Source organism: Leishmania martiniquensis, chromosome 10 (genome assembly GCF_017916325.1).
Source record: "Leishmania martiniquensis isolate LSCM1 chromosome 10, whole genome shotgun sequence".
NCBI lineage: Eukaryota > Euglenozoa > Kinetoplastea > Trypanosomatida > Trypanosomatidae > Leishmania > Leishmania martiniquensis.
Genome location: NC_090145.1, coordinates 100,211 through 125,593, shown reverse-complemented (window position 1 = coordinate 125,593; position 25,383 = coordinate 100,211). Strand labels below are relative to the sequence as shown.

Sequence of the window (25,383 nt, the reverse complement as noted above, 5' to 3'; positions counted from 1 at the left end):
ACGTCCCTCTCTTCTGCAGCGCACAGAGCATGAAGTGCAGCCCCGCCCGCCGCCGCGTCCGTCACACACATACAGGCCCGTGTCGCCTCGCGGTGGTGCGAAGCAGCGCTAGGAGTCGCGTCACAGCAATGCGCCGGCTCCGTCCTCGATGCTCGCCCTCCCCCCGCGCGAGCCCTTACCCACCACCGCCTCGAAGGTCAGCGCACGACCGCACCCATGATGGTGGCCGCCGCCCGGCGCATCCCTCTCGGAGGGGCGGCTCAGGCACCTTCGCGCCACTGAGCTGAGCACGGCCCGGCAGAGACGCGCCCGCGTCACGCTCAGGTGCCGCACGCCATACGGGCGGTACAGATGTGCGCACACAGTCGCGCGTCGCTCCAGCACCGCGCCATCCACGCCCTGGCCGCCAACATCTGCTGCGGTGCATCGCTCTGACTTCCCTACGCTGTGCGCACACAGCCCTGCGTCGCCGCCACAAGTGGCTCTGCAGTGGCAGGGGAGGGGCTGCTTGGCGCCACCACCATCCCCACCCCCCACAGCACACACACACACACACACACACAACCACACTCACAGAGAGAGAGAGTTGAGCGTCGGGCCCCTGGCGATACCGCACACACTCAACTGCCCCTCTCCCCTCAAAAAGTCTTCAGTGAGCCGAGCAGATGCCGCCGGCACCAGTGAGAATCAACAGGGTCGCAGAGAGGGCTCCAATTCGGGGATGGAGGGGCTCATACCGGCACATCAGCAGGCGTTCAGATACGCCGCCGACCTCGGTAGCGCGCGCTTCATCCGAAACCGGTGAAAGGCAGGCAAGGAGATGGAGGGAGGAACGGCTAAGCGCGCAGTGTGCTGAGTGAGACCCCTCTCCTTCCCTGCCGCGCGAAATCTCTTTTTTTTCTCACCTGCTTTTAATGTTACTGCTGTCCCCTCTCTTTCACCGCGAGGAGGCAGGAGATGCTCAGCCGCCACCCATGGCCTCACGTGTTCCACTGCTTGATGAGGAGGAGAGAGAGCCGAGGGCGTGGGGGGGGGGCGGGGCGGGGCAGCGGGCGTGGGAGTGAGCATGAAAAATGGAGCTCGGCACAGGGCGGCAGTCGCCCCGAAAAGGCTGATGCACATGAGAGGTTATCCTACCTCGGCCGCCACGGCTTACTGCTGCTGGCAGGCGGGAAGTGTGCTATCCATAGCAGTTTTGCTCTCCACATCATGCGGTGCTGCAGCCGTCGCCGGAGCACTCGGGCACTGCAGCGGCGTGTCATGAGGGGCATTGGGTGCGGCCAACGCACGCAGCAGTGCGCTCGCGCTGTTCTCGTCCGTCACCTTAGCCAGTTCCTCTGCGCGCGGGCCAGGGGCGCTGCCGTCCTTGACGAATGCAAAGCAGGTGCCCTGCGCTCGCGAGAAGTGGTTTCCTCCAGCTTCCCCATCGCAGCGGCCCGTCAGCACGACGATGAGCGTCTCATCTGGGCACGCCTCGATGATGCGCAGCACACGTCGGTTCGTGTCGTGGACCGTGCGGAAAGGCTCCGACGTGTAAGCCGAGCTCGTGTCACAGCTGCCAGGGTCGCCAGCGCGCGCTGGGCTCCCGGCATTCGCGCTCTTCGCTTCTGCTTCCACGGCAGGGGGCGGCGTTGGCGGCTGAACCACACACACCCTTGTCTGCGTCAGCTGAACCCAGAACAGAGCAAAGCTCTGCGTCTCCGTTTCCATACCGCTTTCATTAGCGCCGTTGACAGCCGCGGCGGCTTCGCAGGCCAGCTGACTCGCACGGCGCCGCAGCGCACGCACAGCTTTGCGCATCCCGTCCTCGTCGTGGCGCACGGGCACGGCATCAATACGACCGGAGTTGGCAGAAGATGCGGGAGGTGCGCTCGACTCCGTGTCGCCACTGGCCGCTCCGTGCGTCGTAGAGGCAGCGCTGCTCCTCTGGGGGGCGGGTAGGAGAGAGCTGAGGCTGACGGCGTCATCGAAGAGGTGAAGCTGAATAGTCGGCCCTGCCCCAGCTCGCCTTTTCAGCCCGTTCCCTCCGCTGACGTTATCGACACCACTGCCAGCCGCTTCGGCGATGAGGCCCAAAACGCTCACGCGCGGTCGTAAGCCGAAAGAAGGGCCGTTTATTAGCTTCAGCTGCGTCAGCTCGGCGCTCACCAGGGCGTCGATGGCGCTGTCGTGCGAGCCTTGCTGGATGCGCCGTTGGAGGTAGCGCTGTGCAAGGAAACGCAAGGCGTTCTTGTACGGCAGCCCCGCCGGATGTGGGAACAGCCACGTGGTGTCGAGCACGTAGCAGTTAGGAATGAACTTGCAGGCCTTGAAGTCGTTCTCCAGGCTGTGCCCGACGACGAAGGTTTCTGTGTCGATGATGCGCCGTAGCGCGTGCTGACACTCTGCAAGGGTGTTCGAGACCGAATCAAGCGTCGCCGCGTCAATGCCGCTGAAGCGAGTTCGGTAGTCCGTAACGCGCTGACGCGGCTTGACAAGCATGTCCAGTGCAACGCCGCCCGTGAGTACATCTAGCACCGTCGCGCGAGCCAGCGCACTCTCACCGCCCTCTACCTGTACCATTTCGCAGTCGAAGGCGACAACCTTCGCCGCTACCGTTGCCGATGCGATGCCGCTCGTTGCTTCAGCAGTGGCAGGCGCTGCGAAACTGAGCCATACCGCCTCTTCCGCTCCCTCTTCTCTGCCGTGGTTCTGCGGGGCCGTCGCCTCTTCATCCGCCCCGGCGTCCCTGCCCTCTGCGGCGGCGGCGTCCGTCAACTCCTCTGGAGGCGCGAGGGTGAAGCCCAACTCCTGCAGCTGAGCCGTGTGCTCCGGAAGGTGCAAGGCGTACTGCCGGAGAAGAGTTGTATTCTTCCAGAGGTGCGCATGCTGCTGGAAGGTGGCCGACGACAAGGTGGGTGAGGCCGGCGCCCGCGGTGAGGCGGCCGTAGGCGAGCTCTCCGCAGAGGCCGCGCCGTCGCCGGAGCCTGAACCCTTCGCATGGACCTGCATCGCTTGCTGGAACATGGAGCCGACGCCACGGGCATCCTCGACGGCGGGGTTCGTGCGGTCGGCATCCATCGCCTCCCCGACCCCGCCGATGCGACGGCCTCGTGGGCGGCAGTGGTCCGGTGATGCGGATGTGGCGGCCGAAGAGGTCCCCGGTCGGCGCGGGGCGTCGTTGCGCCACCACAGGTCCTTCTCTAGCTCGTTGCGGGTACTTGGAATAAAGAGCGGGCAGTACTGCACTCCGCCAGTACAGCCCGCTCCTCGGCCCGAGCGCGCCCAGCATCGACCCTCGCGCACCGGGCTCAGCATCGCGCCGCAAAGCTCTTTGACCCAGTGCGCAGCCGGATCGCCCTGATCGGCCCCCCTCGCATTGGTCACTGCTGTGGTGCTCTCCGCAGCGTGCGCCGTCGTGCTGGCCTCCCCAGCTGTCAAGTGTGATACAGTTCCTTCCCCACGGGGAACGCTGCCACAGTGCGCCTCACCACGCGCTCGCGGGAGACCAACGCCGGTGCACAGCATCTCATCATACGACCAGCCGTTCACATAGACTACGACGGTGTTACGTACGCGCGATTTGTTCTTGATAAAGAAAATGCGTGGCGACTCGATGATGGGGACGGGTGTCGGCACGCTCCAGAGGATGAGGTTGGCGATGTCGCGCGGGGTAAGCGTGGATCGCTGCGCACGGTCTTGCTCAAGCTGGAACTGCAGCTCCACTTCGGAGAAAGCCTGCCCCAACAGGCTTGGCGCGGCAGCCGCATGGCCTAGCAGGTGGGGGTCGCGCGGTTGCGGTGACTGCGCGTTTGATGTCGTCGCCGCCCTGACGGCGTCCGTTTCCTGCCGCGCTTTCTTACGCCGAGACCTCTTAGTGCCTTCTGTGCGAGCTGATGACGTGGCGCCAACGATGACGGGGCTCCCCGACCGTGTCGACGCAGACGGCAAACTGTGGCTCCTGCGTTGACTTCCACTGGCGGAGGAAGACCGGGAGGATGGGGACCGCGTGCAACGCGCAGCGTGCGCCCCCTCGTTGTCGGGCGCATCGGAGGGGGCGCCTGAAGCATAAGAGGAAGGCATTCTATCGCACTCCAACAGCCGTTGCCGCTTCTGCGGTTAACGCAAAAAGAACAGCGATGCGTGCGCTGGAACGATGTTGCCGCTGTGCACGGAGGCGCGTCTGCGTCTGTCTGTCTCTGTGTGTGTGTGTGTGTATTGTTACGGACGACGTGTGTGTGGGTGATGGTGGAGAGGGGGAGAGAGAAGTACACAGTCGAAGCGAAGAAGGTTCAATGGCAGCACGCGTCCGCACATGAGCACACACGTCTATGTGATGAGGGGGGACAGCACACATACGCATAGACATATAGGTATGTATACATACAGGGCAGGGAGAGAGCGGAGGGGCCAATCCTGTTGCTGCCTCTCCTGCGGACGGGCCCTGATACGCCCCGTTGGGCATGGCGCACAGTATAGGGTCGGCACTCATTGTGCTCCGTATGCTTTCCCTTGTGAGCGAGGGCTCGCTCAATTGTTTGTCGTTGTGTACGGCGCACACACATACACTTACACAACCAGACGCGCACCTAAACAGAGATGAAATCGCCGCCATTAAAACGTGGCGTCGGCACTTCTCCAGCGGCAGCACTGGCAGCAGCGTGGGGCACCAACCGAGCGCAAGGGGGCAGGGAGACGGATGAAGCCCCTCGATCACTACCGTCAGTTCCACTGGCCTCTTTTCCCGCCCCCGCCTGTCTGCCGCTCGATCCACCCAAGCAGACGCCCAAGGCGTAGCCGTCTAACGGGCTTTCGGCCTCTCACGCCCCGCGGATACATCTGCAGACGCGCCCCCAGTCCGCTGCTGCTACTCGCCGGGGCGACATAGACATTGCCGCAGGGGGAGAGCGTGAGGAAGTGGGTGGGAGGGGGGGCACATGAAGGTGGAACGACGAACAACCCGCCGGTACTCTGCAGAGGAACATCAAGAAGCCGCGACTTCTCCCTTCAACGCGTGTCCCAGCCCCTCGCCTTCCCCTCTCGAGGCCAGCCGGAAGAGACACGTGAGGCAGAGAGCCACACCGAAAAGGGGGTGCAGTGCCTTTCATCAACACACACAATCACAAAGTCGAGGGAGGGAAAGAGGCGTGGGGATGTGGCGAAGGGGGGAGAGAGCCAAAGAAGCCACGGCAGCCTGAAGGGGCCAAACAAAGAAAAAAAAGAACGCAGACAGCAAAAAAGGGGCAATGAGTTCGATCTGTGTGCGTGGTGCGTCGACTGTCGGCGGCAGGAGAAAGCGTGCAGGAATGGATGCTGGCCATGCAGGGCGAAAGAAATGGCCTTACAGCCGAGCGCCCATGAAGTCGCTCCGCTCCCCATGCATCACCCGCGGCTCCGCCCCCGCCCCCTCTGAATCCTCTAACCCCCTTTTTGGGCGAGGCCGCTACCGCCGCTGAGACCGGCGACACGAGTGTCGCGTGCCTAAGTCTTCAGGATGCACGCCGCACTGATGTTGAGAACGCCGATGGCCAAGAGGTAAATGCCCACAATCCAGCCGCCGATGCCATTGCCGAGGATCACACCGCCCATGAAGATGCACAGGAAGGCGCGGCCGATAGGTGCGACGATAAAACGGGCAACGCCTGCTAGAAGCGGGTGGTTCATCAATCCCAACTCCGCCGAGGGGATCACTATCGAAAACCCCAGCAGGTAGAGGAGCGCGGCGAAGGTGCGAATGTCATGGTATCTGTGCGTAATAAACAGGAAGAGCGTATAGGTGCCGCAGGCGAAGGAGCCGAGAATGTTCAGGACCGTCAGTGTGAGGGGAAAGGGGCGGCTGTGAATGACATCGTTGAAGTTTGGCCTTGGCATGGTGCTTTCTCTTTCGGATCGCCGCTGCCTTCTCTCGACTTTTTTATTGTTTTACACACCCTGTGTGCGTGTGTGTGTGTGCTCTCGCTCTCTCTCGATCGGTGAACGTCCGGTGACGGAGAACCTGGCAGTAAGAGGTATAGCACGTGTGTGGCGAAGGTTTTTGTGCAGATACGGCTCACCGCATGTGCTTCGTCTTTGAATTGGTGCGGGTGTGTTACAAAGGGGCAGAGGTAAGGCAGGGCGAGGCGAGTGTGTATACAAGGTCAAGTGAGGTGTGTTCCTCCAAAGCTACGATGCCGTCACTGGCCCGTGTTCGTGTGTGTTGGGCAATGGAGCACACACACCAACACACAGACGCGAAGAGAGAGAGCACACACAACAGTAAGCGCACCGCACAGGAAACGGCAAGAGATACGAACATTCATGAGAGTGTGAGTAAGGGTGGAAAACAGCAGAGACAGCTGATACCCGGACGAGGATAAGCACTACGGAGCACAGACACACAAACACACACACACAGACAGACAGACAGGCAGGCAGACAAGCAGACAGGCAAAGAGCACGGGCTCAGCGGGTGCGCGAGCCTCCACGCTCTTCACGTCTCACTCGTGTGACTCTTGGTGGTACACCAGCGCGCTTCTGGTGGACTACGAGCGGCCCAAAAAAAACACAAGACGCGCAGAGGAGCCGCGAGCCAAGAGAGGAAAGGCGGCACGCGGAGTATGCCGAAAGAGAGGCAAGCGGGTGCGGCATGCACCCAGCGGCGATGGGGCTGCAGAAAGGTAGTCGAACGCACAGAGCCCTCTACGCAGAGAGTGCCACCCATCGTTCCTCTTTGCCACCTGTCTCACGCTCCTGTGGCGCCGCCTTCTCCATCATTGCCGCTGCTGCTGGGGCGGCGCAGCGGTGACCCAATGGCGCTGCGCCAGCTGCGCAGTCCATCTTTCATCTCCTGCAGTGGTGCTGAGCGTAGGGTCTGCCGGTGCACAAGGTGCGCCGCCACCTCCTCGCCAAGAAGCTCCTCCACCGTCGCCCTCCGCACAATACCCTCCACGATACGCCGCTGCTGCCACTTGCTCTTCCGGGTCATGTTGTACTGGTCATTCAAGAACGCCGCCACGCGCGCCTCTCGCTTGCTGAGGCCCCGAAAGGATGGCGAGTAGAGGTAGACGGTGATGGCCGTCCCCTCCCACGTGACGTGCGGGTATTTGTCCGTGCCATAGCAGAAGGCCCACAGTCGCCCCATGAACAGGTATGCCTCACGAAACGTCTCAAAGTGAAAGACCCGCATGATGGCCTCCTCGCCCATGCGCGAGGGCGACGGCGTCGGCGGCTCCGTGGCAGAGGCGAAGGCCGGCGGAGACGACGCGTTCGCCGCGGCGCCATCGCCGGGCTCCACGACCCGCGCGGCACCCGCGAGGTCGCCGTCGGCCACGTCCTCGTAGACAGGCCGCCAGTGTTTGACGGACTTCAAGAAATCCTCCACTTCGTCCTCGCGCATGCGCCGCTCGTGTCGGGCATAGCTGCCGCCGTGCTGTGGGTTTGAGTTGTGAAACACATTGAAGCCGTAATCGCCTTTGCACGCCCGTTGCGTCGCGAGGGCGGTCTCAACGACGGCAGAGGAGGCCATAGGGCAGGCCGACCGCTGTCGCCGTCGACGCAGAAAACGTTGGCAAGACCTTGTCATGGCTGTGGCGGCGCGAGAGCCACACAGCTGCGCCGTAAGCATGGTGGCTGCGAAGACGTATATATATATATGTATGTATGCTTGTGGTATGTTTTGTGCTCGGTGCGTGTGTCAGGGAGAGGAAATCACACACACACACACTCAAAGTGGAGGCAACGGGGGTGCGGTGAGTGGGGGAGTCAAGCAGAGAAGATAGAGGACAGTGCGGGTGGGAGGGGGAAGGGCAGTGTGTGTATGTGTGTGTGTGTGGAGGGGGGCTCGCGTACCTCTCCCCTACACCGCATCCCTTTCCTTCGCCCTTCGCCTCTTTCGCGCGCCCATGACAGAAGCGCGAACAACGGAGGGAGAGAAAGAGAGCGTGAGGGTGCGTGTGAGAGGGACGAGGGCAACTTCCCGCCCCACCCCACCCAGTCCCGCTCTCTGCCCCCTTTTCCTTCACCCTTCCACTCCCCTGCTTCTCTTTCACCTCAGTATCGCACTCACCCAAACTTTTCACTAGCACACCGTCACAAGCGGGGGAAGACGCCCATCGAGTCATACACACGCACACGCACTCACCAACACGCCCACCAGCACTTGTTACGGTTGCAAGGCAGCATCATCGCGAGCATCAGCGCTTTCGGCACAGGCACTGCCGGTGACCATCCAATTTCACCGATATGACCATTTTTTTTCTGCGCGACTGTAGCAGCGCGTGTGCATGTGTGCCCCCCCTCTTCCCCAGCCAGCGTTGAAGAAGATGAGATACCCAGACCGGAGCGCTTAAAAGGACGAGGCACTAGCAAAAAAAAAAGGCTTACGCAGACGGGGCAGCCGGGTTCTTCGGCTGCAGTAGCAGCGCACGCAGCTCTTGGTAGGCGTGTGTGGGACTGAAACCGTCCACCTGCTTTGTGTTAGCCTCTGTCCCATTGTAGGGGCCGGGCATCATGTGTGCAGCCTTCAAGATGGCCAGCCGCTCCGCCAGCAGCGCGGACTCCCAGCGCTGCAGATGGCGAACCAGCTCATAGCGGCTGCGATGGAAGTGCGGCGTGTCAGCGCTACTGCGACTCCTGATACTGCTGCTAGGTGCAGCTGCAACTGTGGATCCGTTGCTTGCTGCCTCGCGCACAGGCGTGCGCGAGCACGCTGACGGCGACAGGGTGTTGTCGCGGGGACGATAAGCAATGACCTCGGTGCTTCGGCGCATCGGCGTAGTGGAAGTGCACGCAGACGCTGGGCCGGGGGACCGAGCAGGAGTCAGCTCGCCTCCCTCTGACACTGAGGAAGGCGGGGGTCGCTGCAGCGCCCGCAGCTCCTCGTCCGCGCTCGCGTCAAAGAGGGTGTTCATCGCCACGTCCTCGCTGTTGCCCATGTAGTACTCCAGCATCTCGTACGACCGCTCCTTCAGCAGGGCGTTGAGCCTTAGCAGTTGCTCGCCATAGCCTGCGCGTTGGGCTGTCAAGCTGTCCTTCTCTAGTCGGGCTGCAGTGTCGGACAAGACGGTGTGAATGACGTCGACCTGGCCGCGCAGCTGGTGATGCGTGCGGCCCAGCTGCGCCACCATATCCTGCCACTCCTTGAGTCGCTGCTGGGACTGGCGAAACTTCACAAGATGCATCTGCACCTCACTTATCAGATGGCGACGGTGGTTTTTGGTGCGGGCGCCAATCTCAGAGAGCCGGTGACGCAGCACCTCGAGGGCCCCTCGCTGCATGGGCGTCGCACGAGGCTCCAGTGCGGAGCCGCTCACTCCACCCCCACGGGCCCTTCCAGAAAGGGAGCTGGAAGGGGCGCTGGCGCTATCCTCCTCATTCTGCGCTGCCGCTTTCGGTGATATTGTGTCAGGACGTGGCGCGGCAGCCGCATCACCGGGGCCTTCACCGCAGAGAGAGCGCGTGGACGATGAGGGGGCTGAGAGCGATTGCGCAGCAGAGCTATGGTACGAGGGCGGTGAGAGTGATGACATATGCTGCGCCGACGAGGTCAATGGCGACGCCTCGTTCGACAGGCGCGGCGGCTCTGAACTGCGCTGCATCTCACCTGTGCTGCACGGGGCTTGCGACTCCTCGCCGAGCACCGCAAAGCACTCCGCCCATGAACTGTCGAATGATGCCTCCTCCGCTGCGTACATGGCCGCCTCCTCGCCCAGTCGTAGCGTCTCCTCGTTCTTGTGAGACTCAGCCTCCTGATGGCGGGCCACGACCAACTCCTCCGTTGTCCGCAGCGCCTCATACTCCTTCTCAAGCTGCTTCCTGTCCGCTAGCAGGCGTGCGTGTCGCTGCTCCACCTCTGCCCGCTGCCGTGACATGTCCTGCGTCTTGCTCCGCATCTCTGATACATAGCGGAAGGAGAGGGCCCTCCTCTTCGCGTAGTCCGCTCCATCGGCCGCCTGCAGAAGAGATGAAACGCTGTCGGTCGTCGCTGAGGTGTCACCCCTCTCACCAACGGCCCCCTCACTTGTATGCAGCGGCTTCGGGGCCGCTGCAGGCCTCGTCGCAGCAGCAGCAGCGCCACCAGCTTTGGCGTCGGAGTCGAGAGACACGTAGCCCTGACTCTGAGGGGACGACACGTGCGATTGGCCTCGCGCGACAGAGGGGGCCGTAACATAGCCCGCTGCCCCCGCCAATGCTGCCGCGGCAGCTTCGCTGACGATGTGCGGCCTCTCTTCCTCTACGGCGGCTGAAGCATCGATCATCATTTCGTCTAGCACGCGGTGCACCTGGCGCGCGTTGTTCTGCACCTGCACCGTCTCCCGTGCAACCGCCTGCTCGCGCGACGCCAGTGCCTCCAGCATCCTCTGTAGTACGAGCACTTCCCGCGTGCCTGAGCGTGACGGGTAGTCGAAGGTTCCGGTGACGAACTGCTTCATCTTCACCACACGCCGTAGACGCTCCATGTAGCTGGCGAACTGCTGGCGCCGATGCGAGGGAAACTGGAGGTCTTCCTCCCCGCAGACGTCATAGAGCCACTTGTCCACCACAATAGCATTTTCCTCCGTGAAGGGTGAGACGGAGGTCGTAGCGCCCGTGAGCGATGTCATCGGCACAGCGGAGATGTGTAGGGTCGAGCTCGCTTCGGGGGCGAGAGTGAGGCGTGGCGCAGCGCCCTCCAGTGAACCATCTGTACAGAAGCCCGCTCGTGCGCCAGGTGACGCGTGCTCGGGTGGGGGGGAGGAGAGAAGAGGGGGGAGATGCGCGAATGAGGGAGTGGAACGGCGACGAAGCGGGTACAGGCCGGCGACGGGGCAGACCGCACAGTAACGAAAGAAGCACAAAGAAGGCGGCGGTGGTGTTCCCGCTGGCTGTGTGAGAGAGGCAAAAATGGAGGAGCGGGTGGTAGCCTGGCGGAGTTCCGGCGGGTGTTGGTGGTAAGAGAGAGGAGGGGGGAAGGGGGTCCCTGCAGCAGGACAACGCCTTAAAGGAAAATTTACCTGCCTTGGCGCCTCACTCAGTGTGGAGCACACAGAGCGAAAGCGCGCGCGCTCTCTCCATAACGTTGAGCGGGCTGAAATGAAAAAGGAGCGAAGAGGCAGAGCGTGGGGAGAAGGGGCACCTGCGCAGCTCCTTGCCCGCCGACTGCACTGAGCCGCCTCTCTGCCTCACATGGCACAGTTATGTTTGAGCCTCCACCGCACTCTCTCTTTCTCTGGCGCGCGCAGGAGGTTGGAGACGTTTTTTTTTCTTCATTTCGTGCCTCACTGATTTCTCACGGTTTTGGAGCGGAAGCTGAACAGAGCGAAACGACAGAAAGATGAGAAGAGGAGCGGTACGTGAGGTCTGCACGAGTGGCACCTCGAACGGCCGGGGACGTTCTTTGCACACCAACTTGATCGGTTGTGTAGAGAGCTCCTTTTTTTTTGTTGTTGTGTGAGTCGGGGTGGGGGAAGGGGGACTCTGAGGGGAGGAGGTGAGTCGTTTGTTTTCATTCCGATTAGGTCACACATTCGTCCGACTGCTTCTCCTTTGGCTTTAAAATGCCCTACGAGTCAAGCGCACTAGCATGCCACCCCGAGGTGTGCTTACGTGTGTGCGAACGTATGCATGGGGCGCCGTTCCGCTACGCCTCCTCTCATGACGGTGTTGTGACGCCAACCGTGAGAGGGAGACACATGCACACGCCGTCCAAGTGAGAACGGAAGGAAAAGCACAAGAGAGGGGGAGGGGGTGGGGGTATGGAAGCATGCGCTACGTGAGCCAGCCTGCGCATGCCCCTCCTCTCCCCTCCCTGCGCGCGCGCTTCCCACAACCAGCAGGTTTGAAAGCAAAAACAAACAGAAAAAAGAAGGGGAGGGCGGTGGCGGATGCAGCTCGCCGTGAAAGCGGGAAAAAAAGAGGGAAGGAGAAGCAGAGCGAAAAGGCGCCGCCCGCAGACGCGAAGTACGCACAGAGGCGTAGGCGGACGAGAAGAGAAAAAGAAAGCGAAAGAGCTCTAGGGGAGACGGACGACCCCCCGCGTCTCGACACATACACACACGCGCTGACACCGGCGTCTTCCCCTCCCCTCCCCCTCATGCAACTCGCGTACGTCATCGTCATTCACATGCTAGCCCTCTTCTCCTGAGTCCCCGGCCCCACGCTGTCGTCAAGAGCACGCGATGCACCGCCGCCCACCCATCACCCAGAGAAGAGGGAAGGGGAGGGGAGGGATGAGGCATAGCGAGAGAGAAAGAAGAGTTGCGCTCACAAATAAATATATATATTCCCTTCCGCCTGCCGATAAGAGCCGTTAGGGGACCTCAGTTAGCGCACGCCCTCTCAGACAAAAATATAAATATAGAGATGCAAACGAAGTTAAGCACCGTATCACACGTCACGACAGTCAATCGACCGAGAGGCATGCACAATCACACAAGTATAAGGACGTTACCACTCTGACTCATCGTCTTACAACGATTCAGTGGCCTATGTGTGTGTGTGGGGGGGGGGATGGCCGTGGTGGTGGTGGTGATGCGGAACAGGAGAAGAGCGTCGAGGGAAAAAGAACGTATGCGAGCGCCAACAACAACAAAGCTGCACGCAAAATGCACAACAGAGTGTGTCCATGGTGCATTACCTCGGCAGCCATCACTCCTGAGGTACTCACAGAGCTTTCACGCTTACGCACAGGCCTACAGCACATCTTGTTTCTTCTCGTCTTCACCCCCCCCCTATGTTCGTCCCCCTCGCCGCCGCTTCAGCCCTTCACTGCGAGGTACATGATGTTCAGCGTCGTGATGCACCAGGCAGAAATGATCATGCCGAGGCCATCCGTGATCACAAAGCCCGTGAAGTTCACCTGCTGCTCCACGGTGTCGAGCGGAGCACCGTAGATGGCCGTGCTCGGCGGCACCACGCCCGTCGGGCAGAACTTTCTATAACGGGCGGCAACGGTGATCGCCCAGCACACCAGCAGAAAGACCCAGGAGGCGGCGCCAAGGCCCACCGCGACCCACTTGCACGGGCGGCTGTACACGGACGCAACAGAGAAGAGGAACGTGAAGAAGAGAAGCACATCGCTGATTATTGAAAAGGCGGCACCAACGCGCATCTGCAAGGTGAACTGCGGGCAGTTGTACGCGCTCAGGGGCCAGTTCTCCGATAGGCTTACGTTGCGGTGGTATATCTCGACGCCCCAGTACGTGATCTTCAGTGACGTCGTCGTGTCGTAGTGTTCCCACATGTTCTGAGCCGTCCCCACCGTCGCGATCAACAGCACGCAGCCACTGAAGAAGGCGCTTGTGAGGGCAGAGTTGCTGAACTTGGGCCGCTGCAGCTCCGACAGGCTGAAGGTCCCGGATATCCAGTACCCCAGCGCGAGGAGTCCGAAAAGCATTAGGGTGAACGAGATGAAGACAAGGCCGAAGCCAGCGTCGAGGCGATTCACGTGCGCGTATACCACTTCACCAGCGCAGCTGTACTTGTGGTACTGGTTCACGAGGAACGCCCAGTCCACCAGCTCGACCATCGCGGCCAAGACGCCGAGCAGCATCGTCACGCCAAGGTGTCCGCAACTTTTTATCTGCAGAACACCGGCGATGAGACTACCAAGGCTCAGCACGCAGCCGACAATCGTGAACGCCTCCATCGCCTGGAACATTTGACGTCTGTGGTCGCACTTGAGCCTTCGCCACGGAGTCCCATTCGCATCGCTCCAAAGGGTCCACTTGCGGCCCTGGCCGTCTCTCAGCCACGGCACCGGGAAGGACGCCGTCAGCATGAAGGCAAAGCTCACAAACGAGAAGATGATCCAGGCGATCATGACTTTATAGCCGGAGCGCTCCTCAGGCACCGCACGCAGGTCCACACCGGCAGCCTCCTCAAGAGCCTTTTCGTCAGCCTGCGAAGAGCTCAGGCTTGCGTGGTCGTCCTCATCCTCGCGATGCGCTACCGGCGGCTTATTCCTCGGAACGCTATCAGCGCTCCTCTTCTTTGGTCGCTCTGTCGCCATTCTTTTTATTCTGCTGTTGTTGTATTCTGCAAGAAGTGAATGATACCTGTGTGCGTCTGCGTGACTGAATGAGAAGGTGGGGAGAGGAGGGGCAAGGGTACCTCTGGAAGAGGTTTGTAGAGGGCGAGAGGGAGAGAGGGGAGGTGTGTGTGTGTGAGAGAGTGTGTGGGTATGTCGAGTCGTACAGTGATGTGACGCACGCGCACGGAGGGTGAAAGAGAGGGAGCGAAGGTGCTGCTGCGCCACAGGCGTGGGTAAAGGCGTGTTGGAGAGAGAGGAGGGTGGGGGAGATGGGCGGGAGGGAGGGACACAAGGGACGGGTATCAGAGAGAGGAAACATGGAAGCGAGTTAGGGCAAGGAGGATGGGCTGATGGGCAGTTGCTGTAAGGGGACGGCGAGGAGCGGATTGGAGCATCGTAGTGCTCACTGGAGGGGCGAGGGGTGAACGCTACGGGCAAGTCGCAGGCGCAGTCAGTAACGATGGCGCCTTCCTCTCTTACGTCCATCACCCCTGCCTTTCTCACACAGGAGATTGCGGTCCTCAGGCAGGTAGGGATGGCCTCCGGTGCACCTCCGCGGATGAGCGCAGGTGAGGGCACCTGCAACCTCCGTGGTCACAGGTGTGTAGGGGTGCTGCACAGCAGACAAACAGAGATGCGTTCCGACACCCGTGCGCAGTCACTCCGTGAGGTCGCCCGAGGGCACGGCGAACCACCGCAGCAACGCAGCTGAAGATGAAATGGAAACGAATACGTTAGCACAAAGAGCCTAAAGGCGCGTTGGGTGGGGAGGGCCCCCGCCGCATCCCCCTTCCCCCTACCACCCACTCAAAAGTCACGGAGCCTCCCTCCTCCTCCTCCCCCCCACTTCCAGCCCTCAGCACACAGCGTCGCACTCGGTCAACGCGGCATCGAGACGCCAACCTGCACAACGCGAGAGGGCACGAAGAGGGGAGCCCAACGCACCTCTTCAGATAAGCGGATGGCACAGGGGGGGCGCTACGATCCGCGTGGCGGTGTCGAAGGGAGAGCGGTGGAGTCGCTATGCAGAGGACGACCAAAGCACGCAGCGAAGGGCGGGCGGGACAACGCGTATGATGAGCACGAGACATGGGCGTGGAAAGGCAATGGGTGAGCGCCCATGGAAAGTTGCGGTCGCTCTGCCACTCTCTTCAGGCGACTCACGGGGTCGATCGTGAAAACGAGCGACGCGAGAGCACACATACATACAACAACAACAAAAAATTATGTCATGCGAAAGGGCGCCGAGAGAGAGAGACAGAAAAAAGGAGGGGGGCAGGGAGCATTCGGCATCTGCGCGTGCGATCTAAAAGGGATCGCCGCTTGGTGGCGTTGGCATTAGGAATGTAATGCGAAGGGAAGGTGGGCTATGCCCTCCCCCCTCACACCCGACCTCTCTCTCTGTCTTCCGCTACCGCACCCCCACCCCCACCCCCTCTGACCACTCCCTCCCTCCGCCCTCCTCCCTCAAGCCACTTTCATGTCTACAAGGCCCTCGCACACCTCAGAAAATGAGCAGCGAAGTGCGCGCGTACTTTCCTTCCCCCCTGACTCGCACACACATACCGCGACGGAGTTCAGAGGGCCACAACAATAGGAAGGAGAGAGGCGCGAAGCAAAGACGATTACGCGCCGACATCGACGGCTTAAGGGTGAGCATTGACAGGAACGAATCCACAGAAACGCACGAGAAGGCCAACGGCAAGCCCACGCGCACGCGAGCAGACCACCACGCAGGGACACCTTCGATCCCGCTGCCATGCAATGTAGCGATGACTGGGGGAAGCAGCTTTGTTTTTGTTCGTCTCTTCAGCACACAGGCGCTTGGGCAATCTGATAACCTGCGGAAAGAACTTACTGCTGGCCGCCCTCTCATCCCATCGGTGTCATTGCCTTTGTGGTGGCCTCGTACTGATGCACATGCGTGGGTCTCCGAGGGAGAGTAGCGGCAAGCCGGCGGAGATTCGTAGGCATCCGGCACACATCGTTACAGGTCATACAGGACGCTATTGAAGATGATAGCCAGCGTGTTGATTGCCCAGCCTGACACAATCAAGCCAAAGCCCTCGCGCAGGCTGTAGCCGTCGAAGTCGATTTGTGCATTCGGGATCCCGGATGGGATGCCATTGTACTCCATATCCGTCCAGTACGACTGGCCGCGCGGCGTGGCACCCGTGCAGAGGCGTTCGCGCCACGTCGCCAGCAGCGTAATCCACGCAACGAGGGTAAAGATGGAAGAGGCGTAGCCAAAGAAGATAGAGCTTTTAATGTACTTCGAGTTGTAGCACGCCCCAGTGCCCAGGACAACGGCGAAGAAGAGCCAGATGATGCTCATGATCATGAACGCAGCCACAACCTTCATGCGGTGAGTGATGGTGGTACACATGTATGTCTGACGGCTCAGGAAGGTAGACAGGTGCGTCTCGCGATCGAAGATCTGCACGTGCCACAATGAGACGGACGCCTTGACGCCGGGGAACGTCTTGCCCCACATAGTGAACGCCTGGCCCACACAGTAGAACAACATCGTCACGATGCCGGTAGCCAAGTAGATGAAGCGTATCGCGCGCGTCTTGCCGCCGTGAATAGAGCGCGTCCAGTATGTAAAAAAATGTACACCGAGCACGACAAGAGCGGCCATGTGCATCATCCACCCCATCAGGGTGAGCGCGAAGCCGGCGTCGAGGCGAGCCACGCCGCTGGCAAAGGAACCCTTGCCGCAGCGAAAGTAATGGAAGAGCGCCGCCACGAGCGCCCACGAGACCAGCGCGAACGTCATGCTGTAGAAGCTGAGGATGAAGGAGGCGCCCATGTGGCCCTTATTCACGCACAGCAGCGCGCCGCCGATCATGGCACCGAACGACGCGACCGTGGCCAAGACGGACGTGGCAGCTGCGGCCTGCCAGTACTGCATCTCGTACGAGCAGTCGTGAATGTTTTTGACGTCGAGGTCTGGCTGACCGCCGCCCGTCGCGCGCCACAAGCCATACTGGCGGCCCGACTTGCTGCGCATCCACGGGATCGGGCAGGAGCTCGCCAGGTGGAAGACAAAGGCCACCGCACTAAGTACGGTGTAGACAACGCGGAACGCCAGCCCAGCACCGCCCTCCGGCTGCATCTTGAGCTCACTGGCATTGTCCGACTCCCCTTCCGACTGAACGGATTCGTCCTCGTTGTCACTCGAGTACCACTCTGGTCGTGGCAGCGCCGCCTCCAGCGCAGCGATGGTGCGGCGCTCACGCTCCTTGTCCACGACAGCCTGACGCTGCAACAGCTCTTTCTTCTTTGCCGCGCGCTCCTTTCTGCTGAGTGACTTGTCATGAGCCACGTCGAGCAGCTCACTGTCGAAGTCACGCTTCAAGTCGTCCTCCGTCACGGGGGCAATAGGGTTGTTTGATGGCGCTGGCGCCGTGGGTGGCCGCGAGTCCACTGCCTGGCCAGTCGCTACACCCTCCTCCTCCAAGCGTTCGCCCAACCGCCCCGATTGGCTTCTTCCGTCAGACATGATGGCGGCACAGTTCAGAAGTGCGGGCCGCTTTCCACCAGCACGGGCTTGCGGTGGCCTCACGACGACGACGACGACAGAAGAGAAAAAAAAAGAAATAAACGTAGATGCAGCGAGGCGCGCGAGAGGAGGAAGAGCAACGTGATCAATGATGCCAGAGGATACTGAGTTGACGCTATGGCAAGACACGTGCAGACAGGCCGGAACGCGCGCGCGCAGAGCGGCGAAGCGAAAGGCACGCGCACACGCGCACAAGAAAAGCACAGGGGACCAATGTCAAGGAAAACGGAGCCCGCGCACGCCCTGGCGAACAGAGCCGAAACGGTGAAAGAGGAGGGGAGCGGGGGCGAATGACAATGAAGGATAGAGACACACCAGCAACGCGACGGGATGAAGGCACTACTGCAAGTGAGGCTAAGATGGACGTACACGGGGTAACGGTTCGTGTGGTGTGCAGCAATGGCGCTTCGAAACGTAGCGGCTCGATGAGGGAGAACGGATGGGGGTTGGGTAGGGGGGGGGGACTGCCTATACGGGTGCGACGGTCACTGTATGGCAAGTGGTGGTGCTAAGCGCGCAAACAAAGGGAAAGAGAGAGAGAGGGGGGGCGGAAAGGGCTGCCAACGAGCACCCGTAAACGACGAGGATGACGACGACGATGACGTAGATGAAGCTTAAACGCAGAGATGGTGTTCAGAGATGACCACTACTTGCTCTGGGCGCGCGGCGATTCCGTCCACGCGATTGTGGTGACCGTCACTCCCTCGTTCTCCCGCGGAGGAGGTGAAGAGCCGATGAGCCGATCTGATGCCGTCGCTCCTTGTCGAAATGCACCCGTTCGAAGAAGAGAGATGGACAGGGAGGTGCGCGTTGCGCGGAGTGGTGATGCTCGGGATGTGGGGAGCGGATTTGTACGCGTGCTCACTCCTGCACGGCGCCGAGAGGCTCCAAGAAGAGTGCGGAAAAAAGGCGCCGGTGCAATGAAAGGGGTATTGGCGGGGGGGCGGTGTGCCGGAGGATGTGTGTGCAGTACGGAGGGGAGGGGGGGCGAGGGTGCCACGCGCAAAGCTGTTTGAGCGGAAGAAGCCGCGCCCAACGATTCAAGTCAATCGTGCAGGGAGGTAGAGGGAGGGGGGAGCGGCAGAGGTGCTGAGGAGGTCCGTATGCGCGGTAAGGCGCGCGAGAGAGGCGTGGGTGGAGGGGAAGAGGTGCACACCAGTGTGCGACCCTTACTTGCCAGCATAGTGCCGCTGCTGCAGCGTCTCTTCGATGCAATTCGCTAGTCACTTTCAATGGTTTCATTAATTCGATGACATCGAGCAGAAAGGCGCGTAAAGCTGATGCGGGGCGTCGTCGGCTCTCCTCCTTCATGACACCAGCGCAGTACGCATAGCCTTGCAGTGGTCATCGCGCAGGAGAGCCGCCGAGCACAAACTGCTTATCGCCCCTCTCCTCGTCCCGTCCATGTTTGTTTCTTCGCCTTCGCTCTCCACTGGTTCACGCGAGGGAAGGGAGGGGGGCAGCGTATCGTCGACAAGACAGCACCTCTCTACGATGGCAGATCGCATGTCGGCGGTCGCCCATCATGCACAGTTGTTCGTACACACATGTTTGGTGAGCCGCGGGTGGTAATGGTGGCGTAGGCATGCACCAAAGAAGCTCTCAGCGAGCATGACAAGAGCGAAGAAAAAAAGGGAAGAGGAGACACGGTCACAGCGCAGACGACAATGATTTGTATGAGGTATGCGGTACCGCACACGCGCCAACGCACACAGGCGCGCAGACAATGAGCGAATGCAGCGAGAAGGGACGGAGGGATGAAGAAGCGACTCGCGTGGGCTGATGAAAAAAAAAAGAAAAAGAATCGGTTGTTAAGAACGCAACAAACGCGAGCAGCACGCGTACACACACACACACAGAGACAGACAGAGAGAGAGACAGATGAAAGTAAAGAATATAAATATATAAATACACACATACATGTACATAAATACACATATATGTATGTGTGTGCATGTGCCGGAGGAGGGTGGCGGGCGATGGGTGGTCGAGGGCAGAAGATAAATCGGAGAAGCAAGAAGAGGCACACATAACGGTCGAATCGGCATCCGTGAAGGAAGAGGAGGAGACACCCACGCCGCGAAGGACGCGGGATAGTAAGAGAGCAACGGGGACAGCGACACAGGATGGATGCGAGGTTATCGAAGCCGCGCACGTACGCGCAGACGAAGATCTGCATGCGCACACCAACGTGCAGCCTGTGTCGGCGAGGCCACTAGCATCTGTGTCTGTGTGATGTCAAGAACTAAAGGGGGCGAGGCGACTGATCGGTGCGGACACCCCCCTCCAATTAAGCCACCCACACCTCGGTGAGCATGCGTGCTTGCTACTTACCAGTATGCGTGGAGCCGCTCTGGCGGTGCTCTCTGCTGGGCGTATATGGGGGTGGGGGAAGGGAAGGCGGACCTCGGCGCATTTCGCAACGCCGACTGCCTCTCCTGCTTTCTGTGAGCCACCTGGCCTCGTTCTTTCCTGTAACTCTTTCTCGCACACGCACGCGCGAGCTTCAGGTTCGGCCCAGAAGGGTGGCCACGCGGGCTATGTGTGTCTGCGCACCGCAGATACTTGCTCGCTCGGCGAGCGATCCTCGGCCACTTCGGGGTGGCGCCCCTGATATCGGACCGGCGCCGGCTCGTGAGCAATATCGTAGTCGAAGACCGCCCGATATTGCGGGCCGTCGTCATCTTCAGAGCGCTGGATGTTCTTCGCCTCTTCCTCCTGGAGCGCTGCCTTGTAGGTCGTCTTCAGCGACGGCGACGGCCAGCAGCAACCACATGCGAAGAAGATGGCGCACGTGAGGACCACAAATGGGATCATCATGATGCCCGTGATGCAGCCCGTGCTGCACAGGCGGTAGTTGTAGCCCTCATCAGGCTGGCCATAAGCTGCCGCAGACGGGCTCTGAGAGGAGACAGAGGCGCAGGTCCAGTTCGAGCAGCTGCTTCCCAGCACCGGGAACACGGTTAGGCGAAAGTGGTTGCACGCGTAGCAGCTGAGAGGAGAGAGGTGGTACGGGAAGCCAGGGGTGGCGAAAAGTTTTTGGGCCTCCGTGCCGAAAGCGCCGAGGCCGGGCATCGTCGTGCCATTTAGCGCACGCACGAGGCACGCGTAATATGCGTTGTAGCCCTTTTCCAACGTCGCACACGGCACAGATGACTCCAGGGTGGCCACCCCGTCGCAATACCCATTTGTCGTCAAGGTGGGCGCGATACTCAGCGTCGTCATGCACCGGGAAACAACGCAGGCCCGCACCGCTGCGTCGCTGTAGTCGACGTTGGCCAACGGGTTTGGTGTGACACCACACGTCTGGCCCGTCTGCGCCGCGGCACTCGCTGCGATCAGCATCACCAACACCGCCACAAGGAGTGCGGCCGCAGCCCGTTTTCGGGTCATCGCAAGCCGCGAGAAGCGATCGTCCGATGTGAAGAGAGGAAAACGAAAAGGGCCGAGTGAAGCGCAGCGAATCCAAGAATGGGGAAGGGAAAAGGCCTTCAACGAGAGAGGGAAAGCTCGCTGAGGGGTGGGGGGGAGTAGAAGTGTCCGTAAGGGCGCCTGCAGATGCGGCTTCCCTTTGCTGCCACGGTTACTGCGAGTTATCTTTGAGCTCGATGGCAGTAGTCGTGCTGATGGAGACACTTGTGGCGTCGGAAAGGAGGGGGGCGAGTGAGTAATAGACAGGTCCTTATGTCTGCCGAGGAACAGAGTGTGTTTGTGTGTGTGTCTGTTAGGGGAGAGGGGGGAGATGACGGCAGGCGAGGGCGAGTGGGCCAGTGGGGTATTGGGCGGAGCTAAACGAGAGCACCCGTGGTGAGGGCCGCAGCAAAAAGGGGGAAAAACAGAAAGCAGAGCGGGAGAGCGGTGGAGTACAGAGAGGCGATGCTGCGGGAAGACGAGGCGGAGCATCCGCAGCATGTGCGTAGCACATGTGCAGAAGCCCACCAGCGCGGTGGTGGGCGTTGCAGGCAAAAACCGCCGAAGTGGACGAGAGGGGGGAGGAACAGAGGAGACAGAGGGAGAGGAAAGGCGGGTCATGGGTGAGGTGATCATGTACTGCTCACCTCATGTAGGCGATGAGTGCCGTGGTAACTGCAGGCTTCGCTGCGTCGATAAATGGAAGCAGGCAAAGACGTTGCGGGAGGTGCCGTCGTCATTGCACAGGTGTGCGAAAGCGCATGCCGCCACGATAATGCGCCGGCACTGCTACGCAGGCGGTAACATGCTCGATAGCTCCTTGATCAGCACGCTCCAGTCGCCATCGTCTACGTGGCACACAATGTCCTCCAGGGTGGACGTGCAGGCAGCATTCCCAGATGCTAGGGTGACACCATCCGCCGCCAGGGCTCGCGCGCGTCGACGCGACGACCAGCGCTGCACGTCGTCTCGCAAGGCTCGCAGCTGTCGGTGCTGCTCGGCCAAGTCCCCAGCTGCCTCGTACAACAGCGCTGCTCTCCACCGTAGCTTGCCCAGCATACGCAGCGCCCACAAGACCTCCTCTACCGCAGCGGCGGACGGGACTGCAGCGCCGCTGGTCGTGCTCTGCACACACGACGGTACCGGCCAGGGACAGTGCCAGCCCAGCAGGCCACGAGCGATGGGGAGTGCTTTGACACACTGCTCTGCCAATGCCCGAAGCGCAGATATCGAAAAGAGATTAGTCCCGTTGGTCGCCGCTGCAGCCGCGCGGCCGAGTCCCAGTCGCCGCCCTGTCAGCACAGTCTGCGACCGGTTGGCGACTGCAATGACGAGCTGACGGCGGGCAGTGTAAAGAACCCACTGCAGCGGCGTCGGTGCCAGTGTCTGGCCTGCACCGACGTTGGAGGTCACAAACACACAGTCATATGGCGCTGCGTCGCGCAGAGACGCCCTCCACTCCACGGCAACGCGTGCAGGCGCCAGAGCCTCATCGTTTGCGAGCCTGTCTGCCCAGCGGCGTGCGTGGGCCTCGGCAGCCGCGTCATCAGAAGACCAGGCGTGGCATAGAAGGACGTGGTTGAAGTACGCTGGCGCACTCCGCACACGGAGAGAAGCGAAGATGTAGTCACGCAATGCCGGTGGCAGCACAAGGGTGTGCAGCTTCTCAGCGGCGTGAGCGCGGCTTCGCTCTTCGCGCGCAGTTAAGGGAAGAAGAGCGGCCGGCCCCGACTGCGCCGACACATCGTGCGTCAGCACAAACAGCACCCCCCTTTGCGCACTGACGGCGCTTGACTGATACGACTGCAGTGCCTCCTCCCAAGCACCTTGTGCCGATGGCAGCTGCAGTGGGTCGCTGACTCGACTTGCTAACCCAATAAGCCGCTGGTACGCCTCTGTGCCGTCTTCCGCGTGCGCTTGCGCAGGGTGAACGTGACTGACGTACATAAACCTCGTGAGATCGACAGCTTGGCAGACGTCAAGCGGATGCGAGGGTGCGAGTGCGCACTCAATGAGCTGCACGGACAGCGCAGCGTAGCAGGGGCACCTCCCCGTGGCTGGCGTGTGTGCTGTAGAGGATGCCATAGCGCTCCCATCATCCTCAGCAGCCGCATCGCGCTGCAGCTTTGCGCCGAGGCCGAAGTGCAGCGAAGTCCTGATGACTTGACCACAGTCGCTCACGCGCAGTGGCATTCCAGCGGCCTTCAAGGACGCGGCCACGCACGCAACAAGCTCCACCGCCCATGTAATCACCCACCGTTGACCGCGCGCGTGACCACCATCGTTGTTCATGCCACGTGCAGACCGCAACGCGCTCGGCGACGGCGCTGGCACAGCCCTGGATGCACAGCAATACTGACTCAGCACCGCCACCGCGCTCATGTCCAAGTCATCTTCACCTTCATTGCAGTGCCCATGTGGGAGGAGGCGTAGCAGGTGCGACAGTCTCGACCGCAGCACGAACATGGTGCACCCGGCTAGCATCGCCTTGGCCTCTGGAGACAGCAAACCGTGAGCCCCAGTGGGGTAAACCTGCAGGAAGGCGCTCCCGCTGCGCTCGTCTGCTGCCTCGTACGCGCGGCAGAGCGCGCTGAGGGGGATGACGCCAGGCGGCACCGCTGATGACTCCGGTGATGGGAACGCCTCTCCAGTACTTTGCATATTCGTGCCGCCGGCGAGCAGCACCGGCGACGTCGACGAAGCAGGCCACGGGAGGGGGCCGCGCTGGTTGATGTAGTGCCGCATGCCGCCAGCGACCACATATGGCGCGTAAGGCCATCCCGCCCACTCCTCGATCACTGGGGGTGAAGACGCGCACAAGTAGACATCACTCAACTGCTCCGTCGGAGCGTTTGCCGTAGCGCCATTCGTGTCGTCGAGCGACGTCAGTCTGAGAGCATACGAAGTGCGCCACATCGCCAAGCGGTGGCGCAAGTGTCTCAGGAGAAAGAGCAGAGGGGGTGTCGCGCATCCGCTGCACACAAGCGCCCTCCTCCTCTCTTTCAGAAGCAGAGCGTATGCGCTCTGCCGCCGTTGGGGGTATGAGTGAGGAGGCCCAGCGTCTTTGTGAGCGCCTTTTCGGTGGAGGGGAGCAGGTGTTCCGACAAGCAGACTGGCACAACTCCTTGCACACACACACACGCAAATATATTTTCAATGTGGGACACCGCAGAGGTGCTGTGCAACCGTGTATGATGATGTGTATGCGTCTGTTCACGGGGAATGGGGGTGGGGGAACGAGTGAAGGAGAGGCAAAGTGGGGGGACACAGAGAGGCAGTCGTATGGGGAAGTCCGTCAAGTACGGTCGCCTAAACACGTGTGCATGGGGAAGGCGCTGGGTTTGAGTGCAGCGGGGGCTGGGGGGAAGAGCTCATAGAATGCACTAGGCGCTTGCCGGCGGCGTCGCTCCTGTCAGAGGTCACGGATCACTAACAGTGAGACGCTAGAAAAAGGGCACTCGACCAGAAATTAAGAGCGAAGGGATAAATCAGGAGAGAGGGGGGCGCCACAAGCACATCACGTTCGCCGTGACGAACGTGTATCGCTGTCGCTTCCGCCAGCGCCCACTGCCCCCAACAGCCCCCCTCCCCACCCGTCATCAAGCGTGCGATACGCTGCGTGCAACGCGAACCCACTTCGCTAACAAGGGCGAGAGGAAAGAGGAAATGGGTTAATGCTCTTCTTTTTTTAATGACGAAGTTTGAGAGGGAGAGAGAAAAGGGGTAGCGGCACCTGACGGGCGTGCGCTTCTGCGAAACCAGCCGCCCAGACAGACGCTGACGCACCCACACACAGCCACACACACAGGCGCTTTCGTGCGAGCAGACGCCGATGTGAGGTGGCGTAATCGGCCTCTTTCTCTCTTTCCCTTTTGTGTTACTCCGTCCTGCAGGCCTATTACTTATCAGCGTCGTCGGAACACATCACACCTCCGCACACGAGCGCCGTCCCTGCGCCGACATCCCCACCCACACACCCACCCCGAGGAAGGGAGGGAGGGGGAGAGGGGTGTGTGTGTGCAGCGTTCATGCGCAGATGGGTGTCTTCGAGATACCCACGCGCTAGCGCGTGGGGTTGACTTAGCGCGAAAATAGAGACGAAACAATTTATGTGCTCCGGAGCCGAGAGGACGAAAAAAAAAGATACAAAAGCGTGGCGAAGACAACCGAAGTGTCAATGCACTCAACACCCATGAGCCGTCCAAAGAGGGAGGGAGACAATGGCCCTCCGCACAACAGAGAAAGGCTGGCATCTACACACACACACACACAAGGGCAGGCATGCGAGCAAACGCATTCGGCCGCCGTCCAAAGGGCGCAGCGCTTCGGGCACCGGACGCCGATGGCAGCCTCCTCATCACACACATCCACGAAAGCGACAGCAACTGAGAGATTCACGACTGAAGTCACAGACGGAACGCGAGATCGACGCTAAAGCGCG

The 25,383-nt window shown here is 60.9% G+C and overlaps 8 protein-coding genes across 8 annotated transcripts; all 8 read right to left on the bottom strand.

Annotated features, from left to right (window-relative positions):
- Positions 1 to 1,152: 1,152 nt before the first annotated feature.
- On the bottom strand, positions 1,153 to 4,062 carry LSCM1_07031 (uncharacterized protein; the record flags this gene model as incomplete). Its single annotated transcript, XM_067324423.1, has 1 exon — positions 1,153 to 4,062. The coding sequence occupies one exon, from the start codon at positions 4,060 to 4,062 to the stop codon at positions 1,153 to 1,155; it is 2,910 nt and encodes a 969-aa protein (XP_067180627.1).
- Positions 4,063 to 5,460: 1,398 nt separating this feature from the next.
- On the bottom strand, positions 5,461 to 5,850 carry LSCM1_07030 (uncharacterized protein; the record flags this gene model as incomplete). The annotated part of the gene is made up of 1 exon (XM_067324422.1): positions 5,461 to 5,850. One exon carries the CDS (start codon positions 5,848 to 5,850, stop codon positions 5,461 to 5,463), a length of 390 nt encoding a protein of 129 aa, XP_067180626.1.
- Positions 5,851 to 6,700: 850 nt separating this feature from the next.
- LSCM1_07029 (uncharacterized protein) lies at positions 6,701 to 7,582 on the bottom strand (the record flags this gene model as incomplete). Its single annotated transcript, XM_067324421.1, has 1 exon — positions 6,701 to 7,582. One exon carries the CDS (start codon positions 7,580 to 7,582, stop codon positions 6,701 to 6,703), a length of 882 nt encoding a protein of 293 aa, XP_067180625.1.
- Positions 7,583 to 8,336: 754 nt separating this feature from the next.
- On the bottom strand, positions 8,337 to 10,559 carry LSCM1_07028 (uncharacterized protein; the record flags this gene model as incomplete). The annotated part of the gene is made up of 1 exon (XM_067324420.1): positions 8,337 to 10,559. The coding sequence occupies one exon, from the start codon at positions 10,557 to 10,559 to the stop codon at positions 8,337 to 8,339; it is 2,223 nt and encodes a 740-aa protein (XP_067180624.1).
- A 2,132-nt stretch (positions 10,560 to 12,691) lies between these two features.
- LSCM1_07027 (uncharacterized protein) lies at positions 12,692 to 13,945 on the bottom strand (the record flags this gene model as incomplete). The annotated part of the gene is made up of 1 exon (XM_067324419.1): positions 12,692 to 13,945. The coding sequence occupies one exon, from the start codon at positions 13,943 to 13,945 to the stop codon at positions 12,692 to 12,694; it is 1,254 nt and encodes a 417-aa protein (XP_067180623.1).
- Positions 13,946 to 15,953: 2,008 nt separating this feature from the next.
- LSCM1_07026 (uncharacterized protein) lies at positions 15,954 to 17,471 on the bottom strand (the record flags this gene model as incomplete). Its single annotated transcript, XM_067324418.1, has 1 exon — positions 15,954 to 17,471. One exon carries the CDS (start codon positions 17,469 to 17,471, stop codon positions 15,954 to 15,956), a length of 1,518 nt encoding a protein of 505 aa, XP_067180622.1.
- Positions 17,472 to 20,069: 2,598 nt separating this feature from the next.
- LSCM1_07025 (uncharacterized protein) lies at positions 20,070 to 20,924 on the bottom strand (the record flags this gene model as incomplete). The annotated part of the gene is made up of 1 exon (XM_067324417.1): positions 20,070 to 20,924. One exon carries the CDS (start codon positions 20,922 to 20,924, stop codon positions 20,070 to 20,072), a length of 855 nt encoding a protein of 284 aa, XP_067180621.1.
- An 807-nt stretch (positions 20,925 to 21,731) lies between these two features.
- Positions 21,732 to 23,858, bottom strand: LSCM1_07024 (uncharacterized protein; the record flags this gene model as incomplete). The annotated part of the gene is made up of 1 exon (XM_067324416.1): positions 21,732 to 23,858. The coding sequence occupies one exon, from the start codon at positions 23,856 to 23,858 to the stop codon at positions 21,732 to 21,734; it is 2,127 nt and encodes a 708-aa protein (XP_067180620.1).
- Between the last annotated feature and the right edge of the window lie 1,525 nt (positions 23,859 to 25,383).